This window comes from Abrus precatorius, unplaced genomic scaffold (genome assembly GCF_003935025.1).
Source record: "Abrus precatorius isolate BTA unplaced genomic scaffold, Abrus_2018 Scaffold9, whole genome shotgun sequence".
NCBI classification, from domain to species: domain Eukaryota; kingdom Viridiplantae; phylum Streptophyta; class Magnoliopsida; order Fabales; family Fabaceae; genus Abrus; species Abrus precatorius.
In genome coordinates this window covers 4,624,969-4,636,052 of record NW_020874439.1, presented here as the reverse complement: position 1 = coordinate 4,636,052, position 11,084 = coordinate 4,624,969, and the positions used below count along the sequence as shown (strand labels likewise).

Sequence of the window (11,084 nt, the reverse complement as noted above, 5' to 3'; positions counted from 1 at the left end):
TTACAAAAGTGTCCCTGTGATGGGCAGATATAAGAGCAATAATGTAATAGATACATAAGTGTAGCAGTTTACATATTTTTTTTCTTAATAAAGTAAATGATATATGATTATACGAAGTAAGAGAAAAATTAAGACATTAACAATAGGTATAACAAAATAAAGGTATTCAAAAGTGACGCACCTAACTCTTATAACATCAATTTCATGTGACCGCTCGCATCGTAAGTAGACAAATCAGGTATTAGAAACATAACAAGAATGATACAAGTAATGAAAAAATTAATATATTATAATTAACAGTAATAAATTATAAAAATTCATTATCACCAAGCATCTCAATCAATTTTAAAAAAAGTTAATTTAACTTAATACATAATCTTAAAATTATAGATGTTGTTTAAATTTTTAACTACATTAAACAATTATAAAATGATGACCAAAAGATGAGACAGCATTAGCTGTCAATGTGAGTTATAATAATGCACATAATTTTTTGACTCGACGACTACACAGCAAAGTCACAATAATTAATCTCAACTTTGATTAAATTAGTATTATATCTAACTGCAGAAACAATCTCCCTCATTACTAAACTAATTAATGGGTAACTCGGGTTAGAGGCTACCCTTTATTGTATATTTAATAATATTAGATTGAAAGAAGAAAAGATGGTTTGAGTATCCCTGTGATGGGGAGATATAAGAGCACTAATGTTTACCCTGCAGCCATTGCCAATCTCAAACTGAACACAGTGAAATCTCTTCTCTTCTTCATCAGATTTAAGGAATATGGAAAACGTTCCATTTGCTGTTGCGTCTAATCTCATTCACAGGTTCTTTTTCCACCCTTTCTTCAATTTCAACAATAACTATCCATTTTTTAATTCTTCCACAACATGCTTAGCTTACAGTTTAGCTGAGTCACGAGTGACATAACTAATTACAAAAGTGTCGCTGTAATGGGGAGATATAAGAGCAATAATGTTTATACTGCAGCCATTGCCAATCTCAAACTGAAAACAGTGCAGATCTATTTTCTTCTTCAGCAATCATTCTGAGGAATAATGTTCCCCTATTTTTATGTCTAACAATTTAATATAGTGTCATGATAAAAAATTTAAAATTTACTTTAAAATTAATTAAATTTAAAAAATAATATTTTAACTTAATGAAAAGATAAATATAACAAAATTAATATAAAAGAAGCTAAACAAGTAAATATTAAAAAAATTCCAAAGTACTCTTTTATTCGAGAATGAACACAGACTGGCGTATACAAGAGAGTTCAAATGATACGGAGTTACAGTAAATTACTTTCTATAGTAATTTTTATGAGATCAACATTAATAAGAAATAATTGTGTTACAAGACCCAAACGCATAACAAAAAATTAATGTTAATCATTGAATACAAGTGTTTTTGTTAGTTTGAAGGTTTTTTTAAAGTTTGTTATTTCATTTAGATGGAAGATCAAAGACCTGGTTCTGAGGCTATTTATGCATGGTTCTTTATGATGAAAAAAGAGAAGAAATCTGAAGTTATTATTTTAGGATTCCTAGTCTCCTTTAGTTTTCTTTGGTAGGTAACCTAGCCCCCATATTAATGTTATGTTGGAAAAATGTTCCTAAAATTATATACTACGTCCTATTCTATTAGGGGATTACATTAATAATAATATTTTAAAAAAATATCTTAAACAAGAAGATTTTGGAGTGATAATTGATAGTTTTTTGTCTTTTGTACTAAAATTATAAAAAATAAATATCTACTTTTAGATGTGTCGTGCATATGGAAATTCTGATTGGTAAGGATTTGTAACTGAGCCGGCCATGAATGAATCATGATTCAATCAATTGAATTTGTAGATTATTATTACATATTTTCCCTTTTCCTCTATTCTTATGCCAATATTTTTACACATTGCTCAATTTCCTTTCAACAAAGCACCCTTCTATGTAGTCTTTCTTAATCATTTTAACAATGGCTGATTCAGTTCCATTTGCTGTTACTTCAAATCTCAGGTTGGCTTCCGCAGATTTTCTTGAATTTGGAAAGCAATATGATGTGATGGAAGAGTTGGAAGAGCTTAAGAACACTATTGAATCCATCAATGCTAAGCTCCTTGATGCAGACGATAAACAAGATCAAGATGATGGTGTGCGAGTTTGGATCAGAAGGTTCAAAAAAGTACTCCATACTGCAGATGACTCCTTAGATGACCTTGCTATCCAATTCAGGAGAGACAAATTGGGTGCAGCAGAAGGAAAAGTAGACAAGGTACTTCTTTCCATTTCATCTTCAAATCAACTTCCTTTATACACTGAAATGCCTGACAAAATTAAACAAATACGAGAAAGTTTTACTGTAGTAATAGAAGACATGGATAAATTGAATTTAAGCCCAGGTTCTCTGGTTAAGCAAACTAACAGTGACTGGAGGGAAACATGTTCTTTTGTGCTAGAATCTGATATCATTGGAAGAGATGATAGTAAAAAGGAGATTATTACTATGTTGAGACAACCTCATGAAAACCGAAAAGTTTCTGTGATTGCTATTGTTGGCCTCGGTGGCTTGGGGAAGACAACGCTTGCTCAGTTGGTGTATAATGACTTGGAAGTGCAGAATTGTTTTGAAAAGAAAATGTGGGTGTGTGTCTCTGATAACTTTGATGTGAAAACTATTCTGAAGAAAATATTAGAATCTGTTACTCGTCGCCAGACAGCAGATGGGTCGTCATTAGACTACTTGCAAGAAGAACTTCGTGAAAATTTAAGTGATAAGAAATATTTGTTGGTCCTGGATGACATTTGGAATGAGAGACGTGACAAATGGATTGAATTGAGAAAGTACTTGATGTGTGGCGCTCAAGATAGTAAAATTTTAGTGACAACTCGAAGTGAAAATGTAGCTGAGGCAATGACAGCTAGCACTTCCTATCCTTTGAAAGGTTTGACGGATGAAGCATCTTGGAGTTTGTTGAAGAGCGTTGCATTTGAGGATGATTTCAATGGAGTGAATCAAAATCTAGAATCAACGGGGAAAGAAATAGCCAAAAAATGTAAGGGTGTTCCACTAGTAGTTAAAACCCTGGGAGGCCTGTTAAGAAGACAAAATGAAGAAAGTGAATGGGAGAATGTTTTACTTGGTGGCTTCTGGAAATTATGTGAAGAGCAAAATAGTATTATGCCAATTCTAAAACTCAGTTACCGCAACTTGTCTCCAGAAATGAGACAATGTTTTGCTTACTGCTCTTTATACTCCAAGGATTCGGAAATTGAAAAGGATGAGTTGATTCAGTTATGGATGGCACAGGGTTACCTTAAATGTTCGACTGAAAAACAGCACATGGAGGATGTTGGTAATCAATTTGTAGAGATGTTTCTGATGAACTCATTTTTTCAAGATGCAGAAAATGATGAATACGGTGAGATCATTAGTTTCAAAATGCATGATTTAATGCATGATCTTGCAATGCTTGTTGCGGGCAATGATTATTGTTTCTTGGATAGAAAGGCAGAAAAAGTTGAAGGTAGACCCATGCACGTATCATTGGAATCTGATGAGGCCATTCATTTGTTGAAATCATTAGATCCGAGGAGGCTGCGAACTTTGATTTTACCGGATGACTTGGAAGAGGAGGAAGATTTGTCGGCTATTGCAGAGTTCAAATACTTACGTGTCTTGAGGATGCATCATCTCTATGATTCCACTGAACATTTGAAGCATTTAAGATACCTTGATTTAACGCACCAAACAAGTCTTCCCAAATCTATGAGCAATCTTGTTTTTCTGCAAACGTTGAAATTGGAGGAGTACGATGAAGAATCATTTTCAGTAGTCACAAAATTAGTCAATTTGAGGTGCCTTGATATCGATGATTATGACTCCGTGAGTGGGATGGCAGGGTTGGGAAAATTATCCTCATTGCAATTCTTGTCGACCTTTGTTGTAGGAGACAGCCAAGAAATAAAATATGGCACACTAAATGAACTGAAGGACTTAAACCTAAGGGGACAATTAAGAATTGAGCATCTGAATCGTGTGAGAGACGTGGCTCTGGAATCACAGAATGTAAATTTAAAAGAAAAAAAATTCCTTCAATCCTTGACTCTGGATTGGTTGAATTATTTTATAATGGATGAAGACATCCGTAATAGTGACAGCTTGCAATTATTGGAAAACCTTGAGCCCCACCGTAATCTTAAGCAATTGAATGTCAGGCATTATCCAGGCGTGTTTTTCCCAACTTGGCTTTCTCTCCTCACAAATGTTGTTCACATTCGTCTCTATGAGCTTCGTAAATGCTGCTGTCTCCCTCCGTTGGAACGTCTCCCGTCCCTGAAGTCACTTGCGATACACTCTCTCAATGAATTAGAATACATAGATCTCTACGAAGATGGTTTTGCACTAAGCTTCTTCCCCTCTTTGGAGAGCCTCTTCTTAAGAGGTTGTCCCAAGCTCAGGGGATGGCGGAGGCGGGGAGATGATATCAATAATTCACATAATCTCTCTTTACCTCTTTCATTTCCTCATCTTTCTCGGCTGGAAGTCTATAAATGTCCACAGTTGACTTGCATGCCTACTTTTCCAAACGTTAAGAATTTACGTTGGGATGAATGCAGTGCGGAGCCATTAATTGCAACACTAAACTCAACATGTTCAGCTGACTCATCTTCCTCTGCTGCTCCTCTTTCCATGCTCAAAGAATTGACGATTTCTGATCATATGAATTTACCAAAGGGTTGGATGCAAAATCTGACTTCTCTCGAGTCTCTTCAAATTATATGGTGTGAAAGTGAAACACTTGAGGAATTTGAAACTGAGTTCAAGGTTGACACCAACTGCCATCTTCCTCTGCGAAAAATCAGCATAAGTAGGTGTAAAAACCTAAAGGCTTTGCCAGATTGGATTTGCAACCTATCGTCGCTTCAACACATCATATTGTGGGATTGCCCAAATCTGGCATCGCTACCCGAAGGAATGAGTGATCTTACCAACTTAAAGATATTTGAAGTGAAGAGTTGTTCCCTCTTAGTTAAAGAATGCCGAACAGAGACAAGTGTTGTTAGTCGCCAAATCGCACACATCCCACAAATAATCCTTAGTGATTACTGATCTGACGGTGTTTATTCAGTGTAAACGTTGTGTATCGTATTTGCTTTGTTAATAAAATACTTTTAACTAGTTTTTGAGTTATAAATACAAATTATCCTAATCATATTAATTTTCAATTATTAAACAATTTCGGAGTCTCTGTTTAAATTGATATTAACCATCATATATTTAATGCTAGTAAGTTTTTTGGCATTATTAAAAATATAATATTTTTAAAAAATTAAAATTATTATATAATTAATAAAAATTGTAAATATTAACATTTATTTTTTAATAATAATATTCTATTATATTAAATAAGATTAAATAAAAAAGAAATTTCAAAAATTAAAAACCAATTAAAAACTATTTAATATAAATTTTAACTTAAGATGAATTTAAAAAAATTAAATGTTAAACGCATAAAAAGTCATGTGACATAATAACAAAGATAACTAATGCCTAAAAACATTCTTATTTAAAAATTAAGATCTAAATTAGAAATGTAATTACATGCGTAGGGAATGATGTAAAACAAATATATTGGGTTCCTTCTACTTCATAAATGTAAAATATAAATGGAAGTTTTGTATAGTTTCAATTTCTATTTACTTTTTACAAGTTTTTTAGACGTACAGTCTTAATTTTGAATTGAAGGTAAATTTTCAATTTTAGTTTTATCATGGGAAGACTCATTGTTTTAATATTTACAAGTGAAAATGGAATAGAAAAGAAAAATAAATTTTGGATATTAAAAGCTTTCTAAAAATTGTTGGATTTCCGTAATGTTGGGAACTACTTAAAATAGAACAACTTTGTTTCTTTTTTCTCCCATTTCGATTTCAGATTTCGGTGATTTGATGGTCACAGTCATTTAGTTATTTCATTGGGACACTCAAGTGTTAAATTATAAAAATATTTTCAGCATCTATCGTATTTTATTATCAGATATGTAAAAAAGCAAGAGGCACATGTACGTTACCTAGTAGTTAGCTCTCACTTAAGTTCTCAAAATAGAAGGTAGAGATCTCAACGTGGACAATGGTTAACATTGATGTTATTGAAGTGGAATCATCTTATTTAGTATTCATGTTTTTCTTTTATAAAAGCTTGGTATTTTAAAATTTATAATCAAGAAAGAAAATTCTTCTACTATATCATGTAATTTAATATTTATAATCTAGATCTCCTGATTAGTGATCTAGGATGGTATGGAGTTGATACTAGTGCATTGTTTAGAGGTCTGCAACTTAGTAAATGAAATATATAAAAACAACTAATTTTAGAGTAGTTATTTGTTAGTGTATGTATTTTCTACAAAGAAAGATAATAAAAGGGACCTAAAGATGTGTTATGAGTACTTATATCATAATTAGGTGTTCTTTTAGATTTCGTTTTGCACTAAACTGATTGTCTAATCATTGAATCTAGTCCAGTTTACTAAGATTATAATAGTTGAGCTGTTGTTGGTGTAGGCAAATTTTGCATTGGGGTCATATTAAACGTAGTTCTTTCCATTATTCATTTCAAGACTTGTTTCATTTCAAGACTAGTTCTTTACTCGGCCCTTGTTACTTTTCTTTTATACTTTCATCTTACTTTTTTCCACAGAGTGACCTTTCTTTTAGTTCACTTAGTTATCAAAGTGTGTGTTATTTATGATAAGGTTTTTGGGATTACAACATAGAGAATGTGCAGTGTTACTAGAAAAGACTCTTGCATTGTGTTGAAATTGAACCTTTTTTCTTCGAAAAATGGGAGTATTATGAATCACATTCTTAATTGTTTTCGTCAAAAAGACTTTAAAGGATGGGACATATTGAGGGTTTCAAGGAACATCTACAGATGACAAAGCTGTCAACTTAGATCGTTCCTCATTGGATTATTTCAACATTGTATTGGATCAAATTAACATTGTCTATGCTAAACCAGGAAGGAGTATCTATGCTTCGTGCAAAAAATGCTCATCGAACAAAAAAAGCTGAATTTACTGAGTTTGTTCAATTATTTGGAAATTAATTGCAGAGGAAATGGTGGTGCTGACTGAAGCATGTGAAAAACCAAGTGCTTTGTTCACAGGTGGATGTATAGACTCATATGGGAACCAACAATGTAACTATCTTTGTGGAAGGGGAGAAAATTTACTCAGTGGCTGCTACAAAAATTAGAAGTGTGTTGTGCCTGTTGAACCATATACTATGACCCATCACATATATAATATATATAAATAAAATCAATCTAGCTATAATTTCCTTATAGCTAGTTCAGTTCATGTTCTCTAAATAAATTATAATAAACTTATTCTCCTTCCTTCAGGGAGAAATTAATTATAGATCATTATTTTATAATTGTTCTGCACTATTACTTTTACATCTATTGTGAAATGCATGGTGGAAGTCTGAAGAATAACTATAGTAACAGCTCAAGTCAACTAGTCCATTTTACACACAACTATGGTTATTAACAAGTAGCACCAATTCTTTATACTCAATACATACGAATTTTTTTTTATTTAATAAATAGATATAGGATATTCACAGTTTGATTAGGTTTCAATATAACATTAAAATATAACTAAATCAATTCAATATTTTACAATTTAATAGAAAATTTATTTATTTTTAGATGACTTTTATTTTAATTTTTAATTTAAACTAAACAAAAGATGCTGAATTAAGAGAAGATAGAACTTGTACAATGTATGAGAATATAATATAAGTATGATACAGAAAAGGTTTGATTTGATCCAATTTTTATAGTGAAAAATAAAAATTTTAAATTATAATATATTTTTTCAATTATTATCTTTTTTAAACCGGTTTAATGATTTGAAAACTATTAATTGATTAATATATTTAAATTATAATGAAAGCTCATAATAAAAATATTTTATAAAGGCTTTTCTATAGTTTGTTTATACGAAGTTAATCAATCCAAATATATCTATAATTTTGCCAACAGAGTGGTGTTGAAAATTAAGAATTATATGACTTAAAATTTGAAATTGGCATTGAAGATTTTAAAAAGTAACTTTAAAAATATCTATCATGCTCACTTAAAATTATACAAAATAAAACCATAAAAAGATTTTAATAGCTTTACATAAGTAAATATTTTTTCTTGCTCATTGTAGCAAAAAAAAATAATATTTCTTTTACTTTTTCCTTCTTTACCATCTCTTCTTTTTTACTCATAAATCAATTATTGATCCATTAAATCATTATTTATTTTGTTATGTTACATTTGTTTTGGTTAAAATAAAACAAGACCCAGTTCAACTTACACTTACAGTAATGAGAGGAGGTCCAAATTCCTAACTAGGTTAATATGGTTTAGGCTGATTACATTAATTATATAATATTGTTTCCAAATTTTGTCCATAATAATACTTTAACGTTGGACCAATTTCATTAACCTTTATTTGTATGTTTTGTTTTCATGCCATCAACTTTATCTTTTGCTCTCAACCCAAAGTTAATGTTCTTCTCACTAAGGGTGCTAAAAAATTCATTTTTGACCGATACTCAATAACACCAATACATAATTGTTATAATTGAGCGGGTTGATTAAATATGAGTCGGCCTAAAAAATTAATTTAAAATTTAAAATGGATAAAAATAGATGAAAATAGATCTAAACTTTTAATTTCGTTTAAATTTGAACCGTCTGATTATATTTATATAGACTTGCCTTTGACTTCCGAGGGTAGGGGTTCAGTTTTCAATTTTATTTTAAGTTACTTTTCTTTTAGTGGCTCAAAGCTTGAAGTCTGCAAGCTTAGTTTTATTTCATATCACTTTTCATTGAGGGGCTCAAAAGCCTGAAAATGTACCTTCGATTATGTAACATCACATTGCTATCTATCACAACACCATTTCATTGCTTAATGTTCATTGTCTCACTTTATCTGCTCCAAAAACTTAACTCTTGCTTTTATCTCTCGTCTATGCAAATCACAATGAACATCATTGTCTCGCTCAAGTCATGGTAAGTACTAAGTTACTCTTCTTTTCATCTCCTTTTTATTATGTGTTCAGATTGAGTTCCATCATAATCGTTTTCCCTATTTCTATGGCATATTATTTTTGTATACTCATCATCTCCATTTTTTTCCTCTTCAAAGTTTGTTTGAATGTCTCTTCTCACCTATTTTTCATATTTTTCTTATATTATGTGACGTTGGCATAATGGGCTAAGAAAGATATGAACACTATAGTCTTAGTCTTTGTTGAACTCTTAGACTCTGAACGATGATAGTTTTAATATCGTCGCTTCCCTCTTTTCATCCTAAGGTGCTTTTCTTCTCATCTCTTTATTTGTTATATTTTCATGTTTTAGTTCTGTGGGACTTCTCCCATGTAACATCCTCTTTTCACTTTTTAGTAATTTATGTGTATTTGATGCTAAGTAGTATTAGAAAGCATTTAGATGGAATGAGATGATTTTGGAGGAGTTTTTGGTGCAGGAGATCTCGCTCAAGCGAGGTGAATCTCGTCCAAGTGAGATGATTCATGCAGGGAAAAATGGTTGCAGAGCTATCTCGCCCAGGCGAAGAGATGCTTGCTCAAGCAAGGAGATGCTTGCTCACGCGAGGAGATTATCGCCTAGGCGAGAATGAGATAATGTCGGTCTAGTTGCTGCCTCACCTAGGCGAGGGTGACCTCGCTCAGGCAAGTTAAGGATCTCGCTCAGGCGAGATTAGGTCGCTCAGGCGAGGACCCACATGAGGAATGTCGTGCTCTCTGGACATCATCTCGCTCAGACGAGATGAAGCTCGCTCAATCGAGCATATCAGAAAAGAAGGTTCGAAATCGCTATCTGCATATCTCACTTAGGCGAGCTGTTTGTCGCCTAGCGAGATGACGTCGCTCAAGCGAGCTAGACCTCGCTCAAGCGAGAACGCGCAGGACTGAGGGTATTTGAGAGATTTTTCGCATGAGAAACTCATTTGTTTCTTAACTCACGTCCCTCATTCACGTTTTCTCTGAACTCTCTCCTCCTTTTACTTAGATTAAAGCTTCAGAAACTCCGTTTTCTCTACGAATCCAAGTTCAGACTTTGATTATGAACGATCGTTTTTCCTGTTTTTGGTTCTGATGGATATGTCTTGGTATTCAGGAGAACTTATATTCGTGAACGTTGATCCTTTATAAGATATCTCCGTAAACTCGTCCTCGAGGTAAGGAGAGCTTTATTTTATCGTTATAGTATAATATTTATTTTGTGCTCATAAAGCACTATTATATGAGTATGGTATAAAACTAATTGTTTGAGATATTTGTGGAGTAAAGTATGACTGAAACTGTGTCTATTTAATTATTTGGAATGATTGGTTGTTTGGGCCAAATGGCCAATATATGCTTATGCGTGTTGTATGATGAGTATTTGATGTGGAAGGTTATGAGACTTGCTGAGTGATATTGGTGTGATATTATGAAATATGTCTGAGTAAAATGATATGCTGAAATGACATTGGTATGAAAAGATATGTTGTTGAAATTATATGAATAAATGTATATGTGATATGGGTTAGAAAGAACTTAGTCTAGAAGTGCTTTAATAAGCACAATCTTATGAGTGAGAAAGTGGATAATCTGAGAATGACTCTAAAAGTCGGGTTTGGATTGGATCTAATGTGAATAGTTACAGAGATACACTAGGTATAGAGTCCGGATGTAACATCCTATTTTTACTTTTCTGTAATTTATGTGGATTAATTGAGAATGAGGATTAGAAAGTATTTAGAAGTGATTTGGGATGGCATTGGATGAGTTAGAAGGAGTTTTTTGTGCAGGGGATCTCACTCAAGCGAGGTGAGTCTCGCCCAAGCAAGATGCTTCGTGCATGGGAAGTAGGTTCCAAAACAAATCTCGCTTAGGCGAGGAAGGGCTCGCCCAGGCGAGATAACATCGCCCAACCGAGGAGAGTATCGGCCAGGCGAGAAAGGGATAAGATCAACATAGCTGTCGCCTCACCCAGGCGAGTTGGTGA

The 11,084-nt window shown here is 32.7% G+C and overlaps 1 protein-coding gene across 1 annotated transcript; it reads left to right on the top strand.

Moving 5' to 3' along the window:
* Positions 1 to 1,979: 1,979 nt before the first annotated feature.
* LOC113850630 (disease resistance protein RGA2-like) lies at positions 1,980 to 5,114 on the top strand. The gene is made up of 3 exons (XM_027481209.1): positions 1,980 to 3,887; positions 4,029 to 4,070; positions 4,293 to 5,114. Exons 1-3 carry the CDS (start codon positions 1,980 to 1,982, stop codon positions 5,112 to 5,114), a joined length of 2,772 nt encoding a protein of 923 aa, XP_027337010.1.
* Positions 5,115 to 11,084: the final 5,970 nt, after the last annotated feature.